This window comes from Streptopelia decaocto (genome assembly GCF_964273445.1).
Source record: "Streptopelia decaocto genome assembly, chromosome: 9".
Classification (NCBI taxonomy): Eukaryota; Metazoa; Chordata; class Aves; order Columbiformes; family Columbidae; genus Streptopelia; species Streptopelia decaocto.
In genome coordinates, this window is record NC_138664.1 from 20,579,782 (window position 1) to 20,603,906 (window position 24,125).

Genomic DNA, 24,125 nt, shown 5'->3' on the forward strand with positions numbered 1-24,125 from the left:
CCAGAGCTAAATTAACCAGGAATTTGCTTTCAGAGCCATCTCACGATCATGCGGTGGCTGATACGTCTGCGCTGTACATCCAGCCCACAGGATAGCCCGGGGCTCGCTTCAAGCAGCACATTTGTGGCATGACATCACGCAGGAAGCGGAGGCTTCGGCGAGCCAAGCGCTCTCCTCTGATCTCCGCAGCAAGCGGACGGGTGGTTTGCAGATGCTGGAGGTGGAAACCAGGCTTCAGCAGAGCAAAAAACACTTGGCTGTGTGTTTTCCTGCCGGTTTATGTCCGTTAATAGAATTTATTTATGTTCAGTGATGTCTCAGTGGCGTGCAGGACAGCAAGCATTGATCCATCTGTCTTGAAACAGTGAGTTGGGCTTGGTCATATGATTGACCTCCCAAACCAGCTGTCCGTCACCGTATGCACATATGCATCCTCAAGTGTCCATATCCATCCTCAAGTGTCCATAATAAACACACTTATCATTTTACCTCTCTCTCTTTTTCAAAACCCCATGGGAATTTCTAGGGTTTTCTATTCTCTGGGCCTGCTCGGAGTCTGTATAACCACAGCTGGTCTCAAACCAGAGAGCACATTGTGGTCAGCCAGGATTAATGATGGGTTGTAGATCCTGAAAGTGGCCATTGAGGTTTAGTGGTGCCCATCAACCGGTGATTTTTATCATTTTTTTCCCCCTTATAAACAGGTTTTTGATGGGTGGGACCTGAGCTGTAAAGAGAAAGAAGCTGGACAGGAGAGATCACCAGGATATTAAAGCTTCTTTCTGGCCTCCCTTGAATCGAACAGACTGCTTATAAAAAAGCAGGTCTCCGAGCACTCAGCCAGGGGTTTACTTCGCTGTGATTCATCCTTTCTTTTGATACATGTCAAAACACTGATTTAATGGGCCCAGGAAGGGATTTGAAAAGCGCCGTGGTGAGGCAGCAAAGCGACTTAGGCTCCAGCATCGCGTTGCTCCAAGGATCTGGCTCCAGGCTTGAAGTTGGCTGAATGAACAACCTCACATGCTTGATTTTTTAATTTCCATGTGGCACTTGGTATTCGCCTTCCCTCCAAATCCTGACTTGAAAGGCAAAGAGCTGCCTTGTTGCTGGATCTCAGAAGTGACGGGTGCCGGAGGACTCATTTAAGCCACCGTGTCCTTCAGCATCCTCGTGACCAGGAGACTGGTGCTGCATTGAGTGTCTTTATCATCCTTTTCCTCTTGAGACAGCTCTGGCGGGGGTTGCAGACCCCACATCCTTCCTTAGATCAAAAAAACAAAACCAAAAAAACCCCCAAAACGCCATCAGCAAACCAAAAGTATTGCAGTTGGGCGCAGCCCAGGAGGGGTTTGCGTAACCCCGGACACCATAGAAAGGTTCCTCAGCTCTGGAAATTATTTGTCATGATGTGAAGTTGTGTTGAGAACCCATTTCTCTTCGTCCCGGGGCAGATTTTGGTTTCTTTCCCTTTTCCCTTCAGCAGCCAGGTGAGCATTTCTGCAGAGGCAGGGAGGGCCAAACCGGGCCAGTGAGTTGTCATTGGGTCCCTGCAAGTGATTCTGGGGCTGGAATCCTTCCTTTGTGGCAAATAAGTAGTTTACTTTTTGCTTTTTCTTTTCCTAATTAAATGATTGCATGAATTAGAGAAGACAGAGTTGGCATCATCTGAGGTTGTGGCTATTAATGGTGGCAAGGCTGATGGCAGAGGTTTTAGTCTCACATTCTTCAGAACACTGGGGGATCTGCAGACCCAAACCTTCCGACTGCGAGAACCACGAGCTGTTATTCTCCTGCTGATAGTTTGATCCTTTTATGAATATTTGATTTTTAAAAGTTGCTTAATAAGCCAGTCACTTCATGTGGTGTCTGGCATCAGGAACTCATCCCATGGGGACAGATTTACTAAAGCGACGACTCTCGTTTTCTACTGACGGATTATTTTACGATCTTATTTTTTCTTTTGTCATAGAACCGGGTTTTATTTCTCCCTTCCTAACGCTGTTTGGTGTTGCAGCGATGCCTACGCGGTCGGCTGGAACGGCCGGATGGGGATGCGGCACGGCAGGCTCGCCAGCCCCGGCACCTTTCTAGACAAAGACGGGATATTCGTCAACGCCACCAACAGCAAACTGCTGGAGAGAGCCCACGGCATCCTCATGTCAGTACTAAATGAGGGGGTTTGGGCTTCGATCCCGCAGCATAATGAGCAGCATGGATAGATAGAGGAATGTAAACAGGCAAGATATAAAAATATCAGGATTTCAAGCAGACTTGCAGACGTTTTGGTTGGGTCAAAGTGACCCCAGTATGTTTGATGTGTCTGATTTATTTAACTCTTATAATTCGTCTGCAATGACAGACGCGGGGGAGAGAGAGAGAAGGGATGAATCTGCCGGTCAAACCGGTCTTAAGATATGACAGCGATGTAACGCAGTCACACTTTTTGACATGATACCAAAGTTTCCATTACAAATGAGATGGGGAAATGCTGTCGCTGATTCACGCTGCAGCCTCAGGAGGTTCAGAGAACATCGCCGGGGTGGGTGGACTTAACGGGGGGTATGAGAAAGCGGGAAGGTGATCGGTACTTTCACTCTACCCAAATTACCGGCATCCCCCTCATTTCCAATGTAACGATTTGCTTTAATTGGATTTGTAGTCCGTGGCATGCAGAAGCAGCCCCATTTCAGTGCAGGTTTTAGGAAGCGGCTGCTAAAAGGGATTTTGAAGGGCTTGTTTTATCAACTCAATTCTCCAGCTGCACACGTGGATTAATCAGAGCCATTTATTATTTCCCCAGGCGAAATAAGAACTTCAAAGCCAAACCAAATCTCCCAAAGGTGAGCGAAAAGCAGTATTTTTACCTTGCCAGTCGCTGGGTTGAGTCTGCAGGTACAATGTTGAGATGCCGATGGATGTGAGGAGGACAACTTGTGTCTTCGTCAAGCCCTCGGCAACTCAGCTCTGTTCAGGGCTCTTTAAATTCTATAAAACCAAAGGATTTCAGCCCTGGGAAGAGACCTGTATGAGGATGTCTAATATTTAGTTTCCCTCCATCTTGACTGCATTTACTGTATTTTAAGAGATGCCAAGAAATCTGTTGCACCTCAAAGAATAACGCTGACAGAATCCCAGAATCCCAGAATGTGAGGGGTTGAAGGGCCCTGTAAAGCTCATCCAGTGCAATCCCCCCATGGAGCAGGAACACCCAGATGAGGTTACACAGGAAGGTGTCCAGGCGGGTTGGAATGTCTGCACAGAAGGAGACTCCACAACCCCCCTGGGCAGCCTGGGCCAGGCTCTGACACCCTCACCGGGAACAAGTTGCTTCTCAAATTTAAGTGGAAACTCCTGCGTTTCAGTTTGCAGCCACTGCCCTTTGTCCTGTCACTGGTTGTCACCAGAAGAGCCTGGCTCCATCCTCCTGACACTCCCCCTTTCCATCTTGATCCCCAGGAATGAGTCCCCCCTCAGTGTCCTCTTGTCCAGCTCCAGAGCCCCAGCTCCCTCAGCCTTTCCTCACACGGGAGATGCTCCACTCCCTGCAGCATCTTGGTGGCTGCGCTGGACTCTCTGCAGCAGTTCCCTGTCCTGCTGGAACTGAGGGGCCACAACTGGACACAAGATTCCAGGTGTGGTCTCCCCAGGGCAGAGCAGAGGGGCAGGAGAACCTCTCTGACCTACTGACCACCCCCTTCTAACCCACCCCAGGTCCCATTGGCTTCCTGGCCACAAGGGCCCAGTGCTGGCTCATGGTCACCCTGCTGTCCCCAGGACCCCCAGGTCCCTTTCCCCTACGCTGCTCTCTAATAGATCATTCCCCAACTTACACTGGAATGTGGGGTTGTTCCTGCCCAGGTTCAAGACTCTACACTTGCCCTTGTTATATTTCATTAAATTTTTCCCTGCCCAAGTCTCCAGCCTGTCCAGGTCTCGCTCCTTGTGGTCCTCGCTGGTGCCCCTTCGGTGGCCAGGAATGGAGAACCTGGAGGAGCAAAACTGGTTTTACTCTACATGCACGTTGCACCTGGAGAGGCACAGTTAATCCATTAACTGTTCATTAATAATTAGTAGTTTATCTGCGAGCCTTAGTCGGTAGAAGAGCCAAATTTCCCATGGTCGAAGATGGAAAGAGTTTGGAGGAACATGATCTGGGGGAGCAGAGCAATGTTTCAAGCGATGTTTCCCATTGAGATTAAGTAGGGTGGTCACCTAAGGAAGCCCCACAGAGGGTATAAAGAGGGAAACAGCAGATGGCATGGTGGGAAGATCTAATTCTTCTTGTATTTATCAAGAGTAAATGGAGTTTTTCTTTGTCCACAGCACATGCTGGACGTGAAGTCCCTCAAGCACCTGACCAACCTGACGCTGCACGACCGCATCACCAAATCTCTGCTCCATCTCCATAAGAAGAAAAAACCGCCCAGCATCAGCGCCCAGTTCCAGGTAAATCCTTTCCCTCCAACACAGAGATGTGAACTAAAACCCAATACCTGGTCCCAAGGAGGACCCTTGTAGGTACAATCCTGTCCTATCCTCGCCAGTTTAGGGCTGGAGTTAAGCCGAGGAGGCAGCTTGGGTAAGCTGGGAGACACCTTGCAGATATCAAAATGATATAAATGGAGAGAAACAAGAGTGATGGTGGTTCTCATGGCAGGGGATGATGCGGTGGAGCAAGACGGGACATGAGGATGAGCAGCAGAGCAGAGATGTTGGTGTATCCCCATCCTCCAGTACCTCGCTTTCCAAACTGTCGCGTCGTGGCGCTTTTTCCAGGAAAATCCCAAACCAAACATTTTTACAGTCTTTTTACTCACATTCAGCATATGAAATTCAACCTGGTTTCAAGCCAGCCAGAACGTGAATTTTAATAGGAGCAAAAAGGTCCAAATATTGCTGCGTTGTCTCCCGGCAGGTGGAGGAGCTCAGGGAAGGGATCCATACGGCATTTGCTGTGTTGGTGCTGTGCACCAGGAACAGCCACAGCAAAAATAATCCTCCGATATGTGCATCAGGGCTTGGAAACTGCTACAGCACACATACATGAGCAGGTGGTAATGGTAGAAAGCAGCTTTTCAGTGAAAAATTGGTTTCTCAGCGAGTCTGGCTTGCTTTCAGCTTCAAATTTCATTTTTTGGAGACATGGGTCATTTATAGAAAATGTTCATGTGTAGATCTGGGTAAGATTCAGTAATTATGCATATACATGACCACACATATTGATGCACATTTGTGTATATATGTATATATTTTAGCTTAGTCTAATCTAATTGTGTGTTGGTTAAACACACTTCTGCAGAGTTTAATTCATGCAATACCATGAGATGCTTGAGACAGGGATGTCTTGGAGTGAAATGACTTCCCCAAACCTATAGAAATAGAAAATCTGAAAATCGAGATTTTTATATCTATTTTTACAGCACTTACAAGTAAGAGAGCACTAAACACTGTGAACATTTCCCCCCTATCCCTCTGCAGCAAAGTAGATCATTCAAGTACCTTTTCCTTACGCCTTCTGCTGTTTCCCAGCGGTGATTTGACGACGTAGGAGCTGTGTCTACACCACATTCTTTTTTTAATGAAAACGAATACAATGCTAAGTCAGAGGCAGCTCTGCTGCGACTGCTTCTCCTCTCAGCCCAGCTGTGGGCACTGCAGCCTCATTTCATTTCACGGGCGCTGGTAGTGGGGAAGCGCTGTCTCAGGAGGGCAGCGCGGCGCGGGCAGCCGGGCGGCTTTGCTAGCCAGAGCAGGAGGAGAAAACCGCAGTGGGTGGAATTGGGTCACAGGAGGAAAACCCAATGTTTCCTATCACGGGGGTTTGTTTTGCGGGGGGGTTTCTTTTTTGTGTGTGTATGTGAGGTTTTATTATTTTTTTATTTTTTTTCCTTTTTCTTTTTTCCTTTTTCTTTTTTCTCTTTTTTCTTTCTCTTTTAGCCTTTTTTCTTTTTCCTTTTTTTCTCTTTTTTCTCTTTCCTTTTTCCTTTTTCTTTGATCTTCTTTCCTTTTTCCTTTTTCTTTTTTCTTTTCTTCTTTTTCTTTTTTCTTTTTTTCCTTTTTCCTTTTTTTCTCTTTTCTCTTTTTTCTCTTTTCTCTTTTTCCTTTTTCTTTTATCTTTTTTCCTTTTCCTTTTCCTTTCTTCTTTTTTATTTTCTTTTTTCTTTTCTTTTTTCCTTTTTCCTTTTCTCTTTTTTCTGTATTTTCCTTTTTCTTCTTTCATTTTTCCTTTTCCTTTTTCCTTTTTTTCTCTTTTCTCTTTCCTCTTTTTTCTCTTTCCTCTTTTCTATTTTCTTTTTTCTTTTTACTTTTTCTTTTATCTCCTTTTCCTTTTCCTTTTCCTTTTCCTTTTCCTTTTCCTTTTCCTTTTCCTTTTCCTTTTCCTTTTCCTTTTCCTTTCTTCTTTATTCTTTTTTCCTTTTTCCTTCTTTCTTTTTTCCTTTTTCCTTTTCCTTTTTTCCCCCTTTCTTTCTGATAAACGCCGCCTTGTGCCTAATGCCCAAACACCAGGCCTGCACCCCCTCCATCTCCTATTGATGTTAACCACACCTCTACCTCGGGCAGTTGAAACAGCTGTATCATATTAGAGGATGCTGTAAGTGCAGTGATGCCTTTGGGGGCTGAAAACTAAACCGCCGTTCCCTAAACTGCAGGATGGAGATGTAAATCCTGCGTGTGCTGTGCCCCTAAAGGAAAAGATGCTGCCACATATAGCGCGGGGTGATGCCAAAACAGTTCATCACACCCTGAAATTCTGAATACAGGTGGTGAAAGAGCCGGTGGCTGGAAAGTTTTACAAGCGGAGGGACAAAGGCGCAGGGTACGGGGTTAATCTGGGGACCTCACGTGGCCTTTGCGGATTCCCAGTGCCCAGAGCTCGCAGCAGATGGCAGAGGAGACCCGAACCATCTGCCGAGTGCGGGATGTCACTGACGAGATGGAAAGCGGCCGCAGTTCCAGCCCATTTCCAATATCTCCTAATAGTTTTTTTGTTAGATTTGTTTTAAAAAAGCATTTCCAGGCTACTTTTAAGAAAACCAGTGGGGCTTGGGGACATTGTGGCGCTCCTGCTGTACCCGGGATGCGAGCGCCGGGACGTTTGCGTGCGGTTAATCGATGCGGAACGCAGCTGCGCTACATGTGCGCGAGATCTTCCCCAGATAAACACTTCTGAACATGAAAGGCTTCCCTAAAGACGCCTTTTAAAACCATCAGAAAGAGAAGAAAAGGCTTCCTGCAATGAGATCTTTAGGCGACACGCTTCTTTCTAATACCACGTTGCTTTATTAACAGATATATTCAAACATTCATAACTCTGCTTATAATAAATACACAGCAAAGCGTCTTTACCAGCCACAGACTGACTCAGCACGCTCTGATTTTCAGTATTGTTGTGTTCCAAGAGCTTGTGCTTCATCGCAGGAGAGTCGAAGATTTGCACATTTGGCATCATGTCCCACTGGAACAAGTCTGCGTAGCGATGGTGCCAATATAAATTCCATTTCGTGGGCTTGACTTCTAATAATAATGCAGAAATCAGGGGAAATGGGAACCTGGAAAAGCCTTTATTATCAGTGATCACAACTGTGCATTTCAGCAGAGGAATAAGGCCAGGAACAGGCCAGCATTGAAAATATTCTCCTCTAAAACAAGCTTCTGAAGTGTTTAGTGTTTGTAGGCTTTAAAAATCACTGCAAATTCCACGTCACTGTCATTAAAAAAAACAAAGTCATTTCTTGGCCGTAAATAAGGTTTTAACAATTAAAAAACAGGAATAAAGGGGAAAATTTTGTTTGTATTTTAGAAGCATTTAGCACAAGGGCTAAATCATCGTCTTGCAGCTCCCGCTCACATCTAGAACAGGTTTGTTGGTGAGGGGCAGGACGTGACTTCGAGATGTTAAAAATGTCGAAGTCAGGATCTCAAAATACAACCCAGAATTACACAGAATCACAGAATCGACGGGGTTGGAAAAGACCTCAGAGATCATCAAGTCCAACTAGATCGTCAAGTCCAATTAGATTTATTTCTAGGTGATTTGTCAGATGTAAAGATAAAACCAGCCAAGTTGCTTGAACCGAAACTCTCATTTCAAGGAACAATTTCCCTCTGCCTGGTTTACTCATCATTTGTTCCAAGTTTTTTGTTTTCTGACTTAAATAGCTGGATTTTCAGGATTTATTGCGGTCTTTTCTCCATTTCCCAACTGAAGATGTCTTCTCTGTTGCAGGCGTCGCTCAACAAGCTGATGGAGACCCTTGGCCAAGCAGAACCTTATTTTGTCAAGTGCATTCGATCTAACGCTGAAAAGGTAAATCCCGACCTGGGAAAAATCCTCCAGGAAATCCTTTGGGAAGTATTTACAGGGGGTTAAAACCAAAAGAAAGCCCTAAATCAACTTAGATTTAGAAGATATTTGTATATGAGCAATGAAAAACGTGGGTGATACCACTCGGGTGTTGCTCTTGATAAACTGCACGGGGTTTTTTTCTTGTAATTGTTGCAACACGTCTATGAAAAACATATGGTTTAATTTATATGAGAAATACATTGGTATTTGATTTTCAGACCCGTGGATTCACTTGTGCTGTTAGTGAGCCCTAAAACTTCTTTAAAATAAACTTTCTCGCGGTGAAAGCAGATACTTGTAGAATAAGCCACATTATTAAAGTGGCTCAAAGATGCATCATACTTTTTTAATTTGACTTTAACGATTGATTTGTCTCATGGGCTCAGTTTAAAACAAAGCTTGCAGAAGTGATGATTTCTTGTGGATTAACCCTTCGGAGTTTTACGCAGATTTAAAGATGAAGCTTTATGCTGAGGAGATGATTTAGTTGCTCGCAATCTTACCCATTAGCCGCACCCTTGGGGGTGTCTCATTCAGTTTGGGGGCTCCAAAAAACCTTCTTTGTAGCTTTATATATGTAATTAGCTCTTTGAAAGTCGTCATCTGATGGCATCTTGGAAGCAAACAGGATTCAACCCTGGTGGGATTAATACAGTTCCCGGGGACCGTGTTCCCTCTCTCCCCAGCATCGTTGCCAACAAGCGTGTCATGCAGATGTGCCACATCTGCTGAACCCATTTACCCATCTACATGCTTAAAAGCTTCACTTAAAAGAAATATTTGCTCATCGTTGGCCTGTTTTTCCCCTTCCAGCTGCCCCTGCGGTTCAACGACAGCCTGGTGCTGCGGCAGCTGCGCTACACGGGGATGCTGGAGACCGTTCGCATTCGCCAGTCGGGATACAGCTGCAAATACTCCTTCCAGGTGGGGGAAAAGCTTTTTGGTCTTTCCTCACCTTTTAGCCTCATTATCCCAGTTGTCTGAATGTTGCTACCTTGTTGGTCTTTTTAAAAGTAATGAATTTATAGCTCGGCGTCGTTTGCTGCGCTGCTGGTTTCTAGCAAGCTGCTCCAGACCTAAGGGAAGGCTGTGAGCCCCTCTGCAGATAAGTCATGGTTTTTGAACAAAAGCAGTCTTTTTCTATAACGTGGACTTCCTTTTTGCAAAAAGTATCTAGTTTACACGCACTTTTCTGTGCAGGTTTTGCAATCAGCTGGGAGTGGTGTTCACCCCATCCCATCCGTGCTGGCTGCATCCCATTGAGAGGGTGATGAGCATCCTCTAAACCTCTTCAGAGTTATCCAGTTTTTCCTGTTTTCTTCTTTTCTGGGTTTTAACAGGTTTTGCGCACATGTCAGTCCTTTCATGCTTTGCTGGTGCTGATATTTCTCCTGCTGGCAGCTGCTTTGGGCCAGATGTCGTGTGCTGCGCAGCAGCTGTTTAGAAAAAGAAAACAGCTCATATTTTTTTGTCATGAGCGTGGCTCCCAACCTTGCTTGGGAGGATCTCTCCTCTCATACCTCCTCTGTTCTTTGAGTCCTCACAGCAGTAACCGACAGAGCATCTCAAGGATGCTTTGCAGATGCTGGTAACCCCCTTCCGCAGCAGCTCTTGTGGAGGATTTGGAGCATTTTTCACTCCAGATGACCCCGCTGGTTCTGCAGAATCTTTCCTCCTACGCTAAAAGACACGTGAATATTGCTGGGTCCCTGCTTTGATGTTTTTTCCTGTCAAACCACAAACAGTTTAGGAAACTTGGTGTCCCCTAGTCCATAAAATACTATCTGTCCTTCTGCTCACTTGATAGACCCTGTTTCATGTGGAGCAAATCCGTTATTTATGGAAGGAAGAGACACAGCAGGACTCATCTAACCAAATCTCGGTGTTTTATTTTCCTTCTCAGGATTTTGTGAACCATTTCCATGTTCTTCTGCCACAAGGAATCAGCCCGTCCAAGCACAATATCCATGATTTCTTCAGGAAAATCAAACTTGATCCAGACAATTACCAAGTTGGGAGAACAATGGTAAATGTTTATCCTCAGCTCAGCCTTCCATTTAAGATATAGATACAACATTTGCCTGCATTTCCATAAGGATAAATAGACATCTTTATATATGTTTTTAATTAATGAAGCTTCTGTTTGCCAGAAGCAAATGGTTCAAACGAAGCTTTGGCTAATGTTAATGCAAAAAAGTCAGGAATATCTCTTTTTTTGGCCAGGTTTTTGTGAAGGAGCGAGAGCGACAGCTTCTGCAGGACCTGCTCCATCAGGAGGTGCTGCGCCGGATCACGCTGCTGCAGCGCTGGTTCCGCAGCCTGCTCTGCAGAAGGCAGTTCCTCAGCTTACGGCATGCAGCCGTGGTCATACAGGTGGGTGACGGCACCTGATTTTCTTGCAAATTACAATCCACGAATCCTAAGATCTGCTCCCCTCTGCAAAGAAGGAGCTTGCAATCAGGATTTGACTCCTTGTGCTGTGGTAGGTTGGGAATTTGGGGGACACAGCTGGAAAGGTTGCACAGAATCATAGAATCATTTTGTTTGGAAGAGACCCTTGAGATCATGGAGTCCAACCATTACCCAGCCCTGCCCCATGTCCTGAGAACCTCATCTCTATCCTTTCAACCCCTCCAGGGATGGTGACTCCAGCACTGCCCTGGGCAGCCTGTTCCAATGCCCCACAGCCCTTTGGGGAAGAAATTGTTCCCAGATCCAACCTCAACCTCCCCTGGCGCAACTTGAGGCCATTTCCTGTGGTCCTGGTGCTTGTTCCTGGGGAGCAGAGCCCGACCCCCCCTGGCTCCAAGCTCCTTTCAGGCAGTTCAGAGATCAGAAGGTCTCCCCTCAGCTCCTGTTCTCCAGCTGAACCCCCCAGGTCCCTCAGCCGCTCCCATCACACTTGTGCTCCAGCCCCTCACCAGCTCCGTTCCCTTCTCTCCACTCGCTCCAGCACCTCAAGGCCTTTCTTGGTGTGAGGGGCCCAAAACTGACCTGGGATTCGAAGTTTGGCCTCCACAGTGCCCAGCACAGGGACGGTGCCTGCCCTGGGCCTGGCCACGCTGTTTCTGCAGAAGGCCAGAGCTCTCCCATCCCCATGCAACACCTGTTACAAGGAGCTCCCCACTGTCTTTGCAGAGATTTTGGCGTAACTACCAGAGCCGAAAACAAGGCAAGCCATCCCCAGATCCGCTCGCCCTCAGCAAAGCTGCCGTCATTCTCCAGACGCACTGGCGCGGCTTCGTGGAGAGGAGGAGGTTCCTGCAGATGCAGTTTGCAGCCCAGCTCATCCAGAGCTGCTGGCGGGAACACGCCAAGCGGCGTCACGAGGCGGCCACCAGCATCCAGGCCGCCTGGCGAGGACATCGCGCCAAACGGTCCTTCACGGCCAGCAGGAGCAAAGTCGTCTGCTTGCAAGCAGCGTGCAGGGGATATTTAGCACGACAAAGGTAACACCGGTGGCCTTGATTAAAAAAAAATCAACAAAAAACCCAAACATTTTCTGATTGTACCCAATGAGGAGGGATGTGGTTTGGGGGAGTTCTACTTGGACTACGGTGACTTACAGAAGATGTTGTCCCTTCATAGGATCTCTGACCCTGTTCTGACCAGCCCCCATCCTTCCCTTGTCCACACTTTCTAACAAAGGAGTTTATTTAGCTGCACATCTTACTCTTCGAATCAGCAGAGCCTATTTCAGGTTGGAGCACGTAGGCAGTGGAAAGCTGAGCCCATAAATACTCCTGGGTTGTTTTTTTTTCTCCCCTTGGCAGCAGCACCAGTTTAAGTAGCCTATTTTTAACTCAGCTCGGCTCGCCGATCTCATCGCTGTGCTGTCTCGCGGGGACAGGAGATACTGGAACCAGCTGCCGCAAAGGGGAGAGGGTTTCCAGCCATGCCTCGGCTCACCAGCTGCTGAGCAGGGCTTGGTTTGTTCTTCTGCAAGGTGTGGAGCACCTTCATGTAGGGTGGAAAGAAGATTTGGGAGCTGGAAAGAGCTCTTGGGGTTGAAGCCCCTGCTAGCGGTACCAGAGACAGCCTGGGAATGATGATGAAGATGGAGAAGCCAAGGGGTGCGATCGGTTAAGCTCTTCTGGCTCCATCAGTTACAAAATGAGCCAGGTCAAGGGTGAAGGCTGGAGCCGCCGTTGTCAGCATGAGAGGAGCTTTCGGGTGCGTTGAGGGGATCCTTGGTTAGAAGAGATGGCGGGACGGGAGAAGGTCAAAAACCAAACGTGCACTTGCATCGCCTTGCACCAGATGTGCAAGGAGGGTTGCTTGAGGTGGTGACGGTGAGGCTGGTGGTGATGAGATGCCACCAGTGCGGTGCCTTGAAGTGGGCACGGGGGTAAAATGTGCTGTTTTTCTGCTTGCTTGCAGGTTTCAAGCTTTGAAAGAGCAGCGGTTAAAAGAGATGCAGCTGGAGAACGGCCTGTCGGTTAGAGAAGAGGATGGGCTGGAGGCAGATGATGCTTTGGAAATCAAGGGCTCGGACCCATCAAAGTGGGAGGATGGCTCATTTGAAGAGCGAGTGAGAGCTGTAGAGGAACATAAATTGTTGATGGAGAATAATCGGGTGAATCACGTGGACCTGCTGGATACTTCGGCAAGTTTATTGTACAAAAGGCAAGAGAGAGCCAGTAGCCAGAGCGGGATGGACACTGAAGAGGAGGTTGTTGTGAGAGAGAGACCCAAGTCGTTGGAGGACCTCAACCAGAAGAAAGTGGTTCGTGCAAAAAGGGAAAGTCGGAGGATGCGGGAACTGGAACAGGCAAAATTTAGCTTGGAGCTGCTTAAGGTCCGCTCCAGCGGTGGGCTGTCACCTTCCGAAGAGCGGCGGTGGTCAACCGAGCTGGTATCTGAGGCACTTCATTCCCCTCAGGGAACCCCAGAGAGCGAGAGCTCTCAAGGGAGCTTCGAGATGTTAAGCTGTGAAGATACCCCAAGTAATAAACATATTTCCTTAGTTTTAGATGAGCAAGATACACCATTGTTTTCCATGGACTCTTTGCCTAGCAGTCCCCAGGCTCTTCTGCAGGAGAAGGCCTTCGGTGGGGCAGATGTGAACAGCAATTTGCCCAGTTGCAGGAGGACACCTTCGGACCTGGAGCTCCCCAATAACCTCCCCGTGAAGGTCTGTGACCCCCAGAATGTTCTATACAAGGAGCATCCAAGAGAAGCCTTCCTTGCCAGCAATCTACCCACTTTCTACGTGCCACCACAAGATGACGTGAAGGTAAAGCTGGTGGAGAATAAACTGAGGAACAAAGCAGGGGAAAGAGAGGAGAGAACAGTTACATTCTCTGAGGTCAGGAAGGACTCTGAGCCCCAGGGCAAAGCCTTGGGAGAGGAGGAAGAGGAGAAGTCCTCTACCAGGAGAGAGGAACGTGGAGCAGCAACTGCGACACAGGCCCATTCTCCAGACTCTGTCATCAAGAGACTGGAAAAACTCAACGTGGAGAAGGAGGAACGGCAAAAGCAGCTTCAGCTCCAAAATGAGAGGCAGATGATGGAGCAGATCCGTCAGCAGAAGGAAATTCTGGAGAAACAACGCAAAGCCTTCGAGCAGCAAGGGGGGGTGGAGGCTTTGCAGAGGGTTGAGCAGAGCAGAATGAAGGACCCTTCCCTCAAACCAACCAAAAAACCGGACAACCGACCTCAATCGGTCCTCATCCTGCACCCCCCGAGCCGAGGGGAGCACAGTGTCCCCCCAGGTGTGACTCCAACCCCATCGGTGGACATCAAAGGTCTCACTGTTGGGACCAGGGGAAGTTCTCCAGCCCACAGTGCCCTTAAAGACAGACCCGTAAGCATGTTCATGGAGCGAAGAGAAGCTCAACCAGGATCGCCGCTGGAACCCCGGGGCCATTCCAAGCCAGCTCTGGACCCCAAGGACCTCCCGGGCAGCCACTTTGCGAGGATGGAACGTCTTCGGCAGCCCCGGGTGCCCAACCAGGCCACCGAGGAGACGAGGGCAAGCGCCATCTTCTTCACACCGAAAGACAATCCCTTCGGCCTCCAGTGAGTAGAAAGATGATGTGCTTTCTCCATAGGCTTTTTGATCTCCTAGAGACCACACAAACAGTCCAGAACTTTGCTTCTAGAGATTGTACAAAACCTCTGGTGAAAAGAAGGGGTTTTTTAATTTCAAATATGAGAGGAAAAGGAAAATGAGCTGAAAATATGACTTCTTGCTCTCTTATTTGATGGGAATTATGTCAGCCAGGGGAGATAATCATAGACATTCACAGGTGAAGTGAGTTAATAGAGTCGATGTTGTTTTCACTTACCTGAGATGAGTGGTGATAGGAGTTTATTTCTCAAGGTGAAAGATGAAGAAAAAATCCTCAGGATTTTTCAGTGGTCAGAGCAGAAATGACTAAATAAGGCAAAAATATCTTGGAACAACATTTGCTTCTGGTTTATCCTGTTCCTTAAGCTGCCTTGCCTGATTTTTGGAGAGGTTTTGGCTTGTTCTGTTCACGCACAGAACAAGCAATAGGAAAAAATAAATAAATTAAAAAATCATGAATTTGACTTTTTAATCTGCAACAGAACGATCACATTTGAGAATATAGAAAAGGCACCATCCATAAACCACCATGATGAGGTGTTAACTCAAATCCTGAAGAATTCTAAGTGATTCCAAAGCCCCGTGACCTCAACCTTGCAGTTTTGGTCTTGGCTGCTTGGGCTGCGCATTTGTACACTCCCGCGAGTTGGGCTGGCGCGGCGGAAAGGACTTTAGAAGATGAAACATCTCTGGTTTGTTGTGTTTCAACAGGGAACCAAGTCACCAATGCCTGTCCAAGGGTGAACTATCTCGGAAACCATTTAAGATGCCGGGGTCTGGCAGAGGAGAGGTAAGTTGTGGCTCAATTATTTTCTCTTTTAATTGAACAGAGAGAGGGGGGGAAACCTTATCCGGCCAGTTTTCCCTCAAGAGCTTCGAAGAAGTGAACTGTAAATCACAAGAGCTGCCAGACACAGGGAAGGAGGATTCACACCTTCTTGTGATAAAAGCCCCCATAGCGTTAATTTGTTAACTCTGGCTAAAAAGGATCTCGTGGTCCTGATGGCAAACACTGTCCAACACAGTCTTGTCTTGCTTTGGTTTAACGTATGTTTGAGTAACATCCATGATTGTCCATTTTCATCGTGCTGTCTTGGTTGTTGTTTTTCCCAGTCTTTTGCTGTTTATTTTTGCATTACGTGTAATATTGTGTCCCCTCCCTGGGGTGCAACGTCGCTCAGAGATGTCTTAAGCCTGTACTTGAGCTACACTATGATGCCAAACATCGGTAGAACCTCCTTTTCGTTTTAAAACCCCTTTTTTGTTGTTTGTTTTATCATTTGGTCAAGCAGGTTTCCAGACCGACCCATAAAAAGAAAGCCCGCATGGCGCGGACGCGCTCCGATTTCTTGACTAGAGGTACTTTTCCCGATGGGGAGGGGGATACGGAGGAAGATGATTACGATGGCAATTTTGAGTTCCTTCTCTCCTCTGACCAACCTCCTCACCCCGAGGCGGTGCCTGCAGCCCGGCTGGGCCAGGCCTGTTACAGTGACTCCGAAATGGTAAATTATATTCCAACTTGACGGGGAAAATTGAAAAAGAGAGCGAGCGGAGCCTTTCTTTGCTAACCTTAGCTGCACTGATCCCTCCTCCGCTTCTTCTACCACTTCCAAGGATGCTGGAGATGGGTAAACTCGGCGAACACAGCAGAAACGGATGCAAAATGGGGAATATGTTTGTATTTCTTGGCCGTGGGGATATTTCCTGGCTTGATTCGATATCAGCTACGCTTGCCATAGCTTTCCTGTAGCGTTGCAACTTGTATTGCACAGCTACCTTTTAAAAATCTGGTTTTTAACCTCAATATCAAAGTCCCCCTGGGATCCTTCTGCTCTAAAAATGGTCTGCGCACATCTGTAGAAAAGGTCAAAGCAAACTCCATCCAAAAATCAACAGACAACGAAGAAAATGAGATAAAAGTCTTTCACCTCCTATTACTTTTGATTTTGTGTCTTTAGCCACAGCATCTGATTATTCAATTATTGGAGCAATGCTGGCAGGTGGCTTTTAGAAAAAGCAAAACCATGTAAATTGGGCAATAAAAATAGAGTGAAATAGTGCATTTTAGATAAAAAAACCCCAACTTTAGTGACTTTTCAAGCACAATAACTGATTTCCCTTGGCAGGTCCATGGGCTGCAGCTCTGTGAGCCTGTGCTTGATCTCAGGCTTAATCTCCCACCCGGATAAGCTGCTTTTGGAAAGCACAAACGCAGAGGTTTTGGGGGTGGAAGAGGCCAACAGCTTCCAGCCCACTCATGGGTTGGGTGTTTTTTTTGAAGTGATGGAGATATTCCCTGGATAAACCCCAGGAATTGTCTCCTGCTGCCTTGTTCCTCTACTCCGGCTGCGCTGCTGGCTGTGCAGCTGAGTATGAAACCAAACAAAAGCACAAACCCCTAAGTTAGTGATTTATTTTGTGCTCCAGCATTGCCTTGGTTCCAGCAAACCTCTCGCGCAATCCTAAAATCTGCTTTCCCAAGATAGGCAGATGGACAAGGAGAGCTCTTCGTGACTTTTTGGTTAGCAGCTTTTATTATAAAGGTTAAATTTTCCCCAGGATCATTTCCTCACTGGAAGAGGGCAGAGATTTACAAATTCCACAGATTTTTGAAGGTTGCTCTTGATAAATTTCCAGGAGTTTTGAGTCAGGAATACTTGAAACCTGATTGAAAGAGGCTGTTCGATGAACTGAGGCCTCTGGGCTGCCTCTTAGCTCATCTCCCTGCTTTGGAGACCAGGAAAGGGACAATTTTATGTAGCAAAAGATATTATTTTACATAGAAGGGCCATGCTGTACCCGGAGTGCTGTGTTCCTGGAGACTACCCTCTTACAAAGCCTTAGGGTTTTCTTTTTTAGCTGTAAAGATCTAAATTTTTTGTAGCCGATGCCAAAGGCACTTGGCAAACTCCATCCTTGGGAAGGGACCCGGCTCATCCCACTCTTTGGAAATGCTCCTTGGGCCTCTGCTCACCTGGTTTAACAGCTCTCACCGCATGCAAGTAGTAGTAGGTGCCAACTGTCTCTCGTCTCTCCCATATCCTCCTTCTTTGCTCCCCATCACTTGGCTCTAACTGGTGTTCAACACCTTCACCCCTTGTGTGGTCGAGTTCTGCTTCCTGCCGATCGCTGCTTGTGAAGTCGCGTCATCGGCGCAACCTGATGTCCCTGTGTCCTGCCGACATGTACAGTGTTTCCATCTGTATTGCAGGTTGGGGACCAGCCCATTGGCTTGTGGCTTCTCTGGGTCAGAATTGCCACGAGTAGCAAAACACAGGGACTTTTTATACATGTTTATTAGCAGAGCCCATTTGGGTGTTGCAAATGGAGCAATACTGGTGCATGTTGGTTTGGGTACAAGCTCGAATAGGGGGATGTCTGTGTAGACACTATCGTTGTGTCTTGTGATGTTCACATGAAGACGAGTCAGGCAGCTGCCATGTGTGGGCTGGTTTCTGTGCTAGTGAATAGTTTATTCATATGGCTGCTGCCCCTGGCTACAACTTTCCCAAAAAAGCCTCTTTTGATGTGCTGCTCGGTGGCCAAGGGCTGCTGGATAGACGGAAGAGAGATCATGTGTGACCTTGGGAAGTTGAGCATGTGATGGCTCACCAGCCACGCTGGCGTGAACCTGCCCGTTACGCCCGTTGGGTTTCTTGACTATCAACTCAATGACTGTGTAAGTAGAGGTCCACCAGAAACCGATGCTCCTGACCTAAGTCTGTGGGATCCCAGAGAAGCAAAGACCAAGAGCACCTTCTGCCAGCACTGAGACCCAGCGGGCACCAGTACTTAAGGTGGCTGCTGAAGGTTCAGTTGACTCCAAAGAGCCTTTAAGGCTTCCTGACATGACCAAGCCTTCAATGTTGATTGAGTGTTTTGGCTGGTGATGAGCTGAGGATTAACCAACCTTCCGGTGAGAGAAGTGCAAGTGGGAGGAATAGCTCCTGGCTGTGGTCAGCACACACGAATACCACTTCTGAGTTGCACCCAAGCCTGGGGAGCTTTCCTGCAGCAGAGAAATAGAAAGTCTTAGAGAAACCACACCAGAAATACCTTCTGAAAGACATTGTCCTTCAGCAGAAGCTCTTAGAGAGAGAGTCGTGGATAACGAAGCAACGATTTAGCTCCAACCTCTGTAATAAAGCCATGAATTGACAAAATTAGTCCAAGTATCTGTCACCAGCTCATCCCAAGGATGCCTCAAGAGCCAGCAATGAAAGATCTCCTGTCCTAAGTCATTATTCTTCTAGTTTTTGCTAAAAAGTGCATCCCAGATGTTTTTGACTCAGTCTTCTGCATGAGCCAGGGGTTTCGCTTGCTTCACCCTACTTCAAAATCTGCACACCAGGTCTGCTTGCGGAGCAGGTTTGATATCTATTGAAACAATAAAGTGGCTGTGGTGTCCCATAGAGCAACCCCTGTGGTGCCCCAGTGATCCCCTTGGCCTGTGCTTTAAATGGCTTTGAAACAGAAAAAAAAGGGAGGAAATACCTCCACAAAATACTTAGAAAAATAAAACCAAAACACTGAAAGTGATTAAAAGGTTAAATTATTCAGTAACATGGGGCAAATATTGTAATAGGTTATTTTTAAAAGCAAGTAGTAAGTTTGGGCTGGATGGATTTAACTTTCCCCCCTCCCCCAGTATCCATCCACAAATTACGCAATGTGAAAGTGACAGAAACACGAAACCCTTTGGTGGTTTAGGCAGTTTGTCTTTCCCAGTGGCGATTTTGCCTCATGTGCTGCCATCTCCTGGCTGGTAGAGGTTTAGTCCAAAGGCGAAAAATGAACCCCCCAGTGTGTTCAGCGCAGACATTCAGGTGATGGGGAAGCTGCAGGAGATGTTTGACCATTGTCTTCCCTGTTTTCCTCATGCTGAAAGTCTCTCCTGGAGTCCAACTCTGAAATCACAGCTGCAACTGGAAACACACAAGAAAAAAGAACAAAATTTACTATTTTCTTCTAAATACAGCAAGACTATTTCATGGAATCCCATTAGGCTGAATGATTGCAAATTCTTTTCACCCTTAAAACTGATCCTAGAGAATATAAAATGGTGGCAAAAGCAGAGATCCTTTGTATTAAAGCTGCAAAATCTCGTATTTCTAAATGGTTCATTTTGACGTGTCCTTGGCCCAAAGACCATGGTCTTTTCTGTAACATCCTCAACAAGGGTTGGAGGAGGAAGCTCTGCTGGGACATATCCATGTGGCTGAAGGTTCCTTGGATGCTGGGAACACCACAAATTGCTTTGTCATGGCTAACAATCATTGTTAACATGGCTTTTCTGGGATTTCATCGCTGGTTGCTCAAGGAGAAAGAAGGTTGGACCTCAATGTAGAGCTGGAGCAAGGGAAATGCCTTTCTGTTTCACGAGTCATTAAAATATTTCTTTAGTTGTAGGTAGTTCAACAGGGCTGTAGGTTTCCACCTGTAGGAAGAGAAATAAAGACGTAACAGATGAAATATCTAATTTTTGCTAGGGAAACAAAAAAAATAGCTGGCGTCCCAAGAGCTGTCTCATTTTTAAATGCTTTGTACGTGGAATCATTACAGACAGTGCAGCGATTCGCCGCCGGGGAAGGCCAAACCAAACTGCACAAGACCATGTCTCAGGGGGAGATCGGGAAGCTGGCGGCCGCTCAGAAGAACCTGGCTCCGGACGGGAGGTAGGAAACGCGGCTGGAGACAGGAAATTAGTCCCTCTTGTGTCCTTCTTGGTGTCCATCTCCCCGCTGAACCACCCCAGCTCCTTTGGAGCTCCACCTGCCAAAACCAGCACGCGAGTTACTCATCCCATCTTGTCTATGCGACTGTGGACTTGCTCAATTAGAAGAGGCATCCTGCTCATATCATGGCAAGGTTTTGACACCGTGTGCCAGACATCCCATCCCAAACCACCCAATTGCATGCGTGAAACTTGAGTTTCTTGCCTTTCCTGAGGACTCGTAGCCTGTTTTCTCTGGTAGGAGTTGCGTGGATTTAACTCCTCCTCAAACACCGTGAAGATCTGGGAGTGTTGGGGTAGTTTTGGTAAGAATATTTTCCTAGCTAAGGTGGTTCTTCTTTCCATGATTTATTTCCAGGCCTCACCGAACCAAGATGAGGTTCTGGGGGAAGGGAAAGCAGGGAGAGAAGAAGACCTCACGGGAGAAGCTTGCTACCCAATCTGAGCTGCTGGAGCTCTATGCGGAGCAAGAAGTCCCCGGCCGGGAGATGATTTCTGGCTTGCAGCTTGGAGAAGGTACGTGGAGAAGATTCTGGTGTGGTAAGGAGCAGAGAAATTGCGTTTGCTCTCATGGCGGAGGGAAAAGTGAGTCTAAATCTGACATTGGGCTACATATAGGGGCTTGGGTAAAGCTACAGAACTGAGGAAGGTTGGTTTATCTATAGGGGTAGGGTATCTCTAATTGGGAGTATCATATACAACAGTGTGGTCTAGCTGAGGAACATGGTTTGGGAAGCTGCACAAATCAAATGTCTGTGCTGATTCATTTCTCTTGAATTCATGGATGGTGTCAACCTGAAATAACAGCAAGTAGCTTAGAGGATGGGATCCAAAACGAGTCGCGAGGAATTCCACGTTGCTAACCCTCCTGACAGCCGTCTGGACATGGACAGACATTTCCCCTCTTGATGGAGAAAATAACCAAAGGAGAAATTACATTTAATCTTCCTACGAGTACCACACGGTGTTTTTCTCCTCCACGGGTTTATTACAGAGCCCATCCCCTTATTTTAGTGGCAGAATTATTTTTCATCTGCTCTTCAATCTCTTTCCCCCTTATTTAATTATCACCCGTAGAGCTGGGTCCTCACCACCTGACCCCTCCACGGAGTCCCGAGCTGTCCGGCATCTACCGGCGGGAGTTTAAGGAGAACAAGGAACCCTCTCCCAAAGTGAAACGCAAGCGCAGCGTCAAGATCAGCAACGTGACTCTGGAGCCCGTGCAGTGGCAGAACGACTCGCTGCAGATCATCACCAGCGCTAGCGACTTGAAGAGCATGGATGAGTTTCTCCTGAAAAAGGTAACTCCTGTCCTCACATAAATCACCAGAGATCTTGAAGAGCAGATGGAGGCAACAAAACCAAAATTATCTTGGGGGCAGCAGTGGCAACACTTGGGAGAAAAGATAGGCACCAACCTGTGGTCATTCTGCACGAGCCCAGCAGCTTCAGTGCTTCTGTTGCTGGTGGCATCAGAAATGGGTGACCAAGGAGGGCAGGAGTTGAAGGCTGCAGGGAAATGCTCGTATTTGTAGTTTGCATGGTGGAGAAATTGTATTGTAATCATTATTAACATCACCTGCCTGTGGTGGAATAGCTACTCGTTAGTTCTGCTTCATCTGCAGTGCTCTGCCGCAGCAAAAGTGACACGGGCACATCAACCCCTTTGGTTTTGCAGATGAATGAACTGGACAATGAAGATAGCAAGAAGGACACGCTAGTGGATGTTGTGTTCAAGAAAGCTCTGAAGGAATTCCGACAAAACATATTCAGCTTTTACTCTTCAGCGTTGGCGGTAAGTGAGCGGATGATGGGTGAGAACTTCCACCTCCAGGAGAAACGATATGCTCTGGGTCCTCCTGGTGATGGAGAGGTTGCCAGCCTTTCCATTCCTGCTCTGCTCAGCCCAGAGGGTGGGTGGTCTTCCTTTGCGTTCAGTGCCATGAGCTGTAAATTTGGACTAATTCTTCCTCTTTAATCAGCTCTCGATATACGTTGAGTGGAGATTTCTGATCTCCTCGTTACAAGTTGCTCCTGATCAAATGGGAGATGACTTTAAGTCAATAAACCCCTCTTTGCCACTCAAAGTGCCTGGAAACCTTTGTGTTACATTTGTGAGTGGTGGAAATGTCTGATCAACGTGGAGCTCTGTTCTTCTGCTACTTCTGAATCTGAGCAATGATCGCTGTGCCTTATGATCAGAGCGGTCAAAAAAAGCTATTTTATTGCCCAGATTGTACTAAAAGTTCCCTTTAAGACTTGAGCTGGAACTTAACATCCTCCTGCTCTGCTCACTGAGAAGCCACCCTGCCAAAGGTCATGAAACAATTCTCTATTAGATGATCATTTTTGTCTTCTTTAATCATACTCGGACTTTCCCCAAGCGGTCGGAAGCCAGTCAGGCTGAAATAATTGTCTGGAGCAGAACAGACAGTCTGGGGCTTATAAAAATGGTTTTTCTTTTTGCTTCTTTTTCCTTAAAAGATGGATGATGGGAAAAGCATCCGCTATAAGGACCTGTACGCCTTATTCGAGCAGATTCTGGAGAAGACTATGAGGCTTGAGCAGAGAGACTGGAGTGAATCTCCAGTGAAAGTTTGGGTCAATACCTTCAAAGTCTTCCTTGATGAATATATGATCGAGTACAAACCCCTGGACTACACCGCAGTGAAGGTAGTTGGCACGTTTCTTCAGCCCCTTGGAGATTTGGGAACTGTCTTTCTGTGGGGTCATGCTCTGTGTAGACACGTGGGAACCTCTGTTGTCTTCTCCTCTGCTTTAAGCTGAGATGACATGATTCATTGGTGGTGTTGCACTGGGCTCAGCAAAGCCAAGTTCACATTTGGGCTGAGCTGGGCCTTGGCCAATGCCAACGTGTAGACATTGTCTCCAGGGCAAAGCTGCAACTGTCTGTGGATCGCTGGAAAGGCATCTCCTGGTGCTTCTTTTTTAGATTTTTGAGGGGTTTTTTCAATCTTTGAGGGAAAGGGAAAGAGATACAAGCTTTCCCGGTCTCTTGACCTCTTCCCAGGTGACCACGTGTCACCCATCAGTTGGATTGCAGAAGGGGACACAGGCAGCGTCTATCCTTGGGGTCTAGCTACAGTTTTGAGGGCAGTCAGAGCTTGCAGTGTTCCTCTCGCAAACCTGAGCTCCTCGCTTTCTGCGAGGACAACCAGGGGGTCTCAGGTTGGGGTTTGGGAGATGGTGTTTATTGTAGAAATAATCCATCTGCTGACTCTTCCACTCTGAGTCTTCCTCAGACTCCTCTCCAGGCAGGTTTTCTGAGCATCAGCTTCAGCTGCACGGCTGTGCCATGTCCTCCTTGGTCGTCCACATCACATGGAAGAGCTTTGGGTCACTGATGCTGGACCTGGAGGCAGAGCATCTAATTCCAGCTCTGAGATAAAGATGGGGCCAGTTGTCCAGATTTCTGAAACCAGGGTGATCCGCAGGAGGGTTTCCTAGAATGACTCTCATGGGGCTGCAGATGCACTGGAGAATGGGGCTGGAAAGCAGTGGGCAATGTTAGATACATTCCAACTCAGGAAATTCTATGATTCTAAGATTGAAATCTCTTTCTAATACCAGGTACCAAAAACGGAGCGAAAAAAGAGAAGAAAAAAGGAAGTGGATGTGGTGAGTTGAGAACGTCCCACATCGGTCAAGACAGTAAACATAATGTCAGGAGTTATTATAGAACTGATTGCAAAACAGAAAGTGTTATCCTGGGTTTCTGCATTAACTTACAGCGTGTGGTCTACATTTTATCAGAGATGTAGGAGATTCCATCTCCTTTTTTCCTAAAGGAAGTGATAGTATTCCAAAGGATGCAAGTGCAGGGCAAAAAGGGGCCATGGACGCTTAGAAGACCTTCTTAACATGGGGACCTGACCAGTCAAACGTAGTTTCTAACCTGGTTTCATGATGGTTTGGTTCCTGTACTGACTGGATGTCTTTTTGGT

General features: G+C 47.0%; 1 protein-coding gene across 6 annotated transcripts in view; it reads left to right on the plus strand.

Annotated features, from left to right (window-relative positions):
- MYO9A (myosin IXA) overlaps positions 1 to 24,125 on the plus strand; it is a 160,170-nt gene that overhangs the window by 124,866 nt on the left and 11,179 nt on the right. For 2 of the 6 annotated variants that reach the window (XM_082061177.1, XM_082061181.1), the window contains 17 exons: positions 1,973 to 2,161; positions 2,804 to 2,843; positions 4,327 to 4,449; positions 8,231 to 8,311; positions 9,164 to 9,274; positions 10,254 to 10,376; positions 10,574 to 10,723; positions 11,489 to 11,799; positions 12,731 to 14,371; positions 15,135 to 15,213; positions 15,713 to 15,928; positions 19,989 to 20,101; positions 20,519 to 20,676; positions 21,238 to 21,461; positions 21,839 to 21,955; positions 22,645 to 22,833; positions 23,752 to 23,799. In XM_082061177.1, the coding sequence (XP_081917303.1) occupies positions 1,973 to 2,161; positions 2,804 to 2,843; positions 4,327 to 4,449; positions 8,231 to 8,311; positions 9,164 to 9,274; positions 10,254 to 10,376; positions 10,574 to 10,723; positions 11,489 to 11,799; positions 12,731 to 14,371; positions 15,135 to 15,213; positions 15,713 to 15,928; positions 19,989 to 20,101; positions 20,519 to 20,676; positions 21,238 to 21,461; positions 21,839 to 21,955; positions 22,645 to 22,833; positions 23,752 to 23,799 (3,913 nt within the window). The remainder of the gene's footprint in view (positions 1 to 1,972; positions 2,162 to 2,803; positions 2,844 to 4,326; positions 4,450 to 8,230; positions 8,312 to 9,163; positions 9,275 to 10,253; positions 10,377 to 10,573; positions 10,724 to 11,488; positions 11,800 to 12,730; positions 14,372 to 15,134; positions 15,214 to 15,712; positions 15,929 to 19,988; positions 20,102 to 20,518; positions 20,677 to 21,237; positions 21,462 to 21,838; positions 21,956 to 22,644; positions 22,834 to 23,751; positions 23,800 to 24,125) is intronic. The other 4 variants (XM_082061178.1, XM_082061179.1, XM_082061180.1 and 1 more) reach the window with 4 other exon arrangements.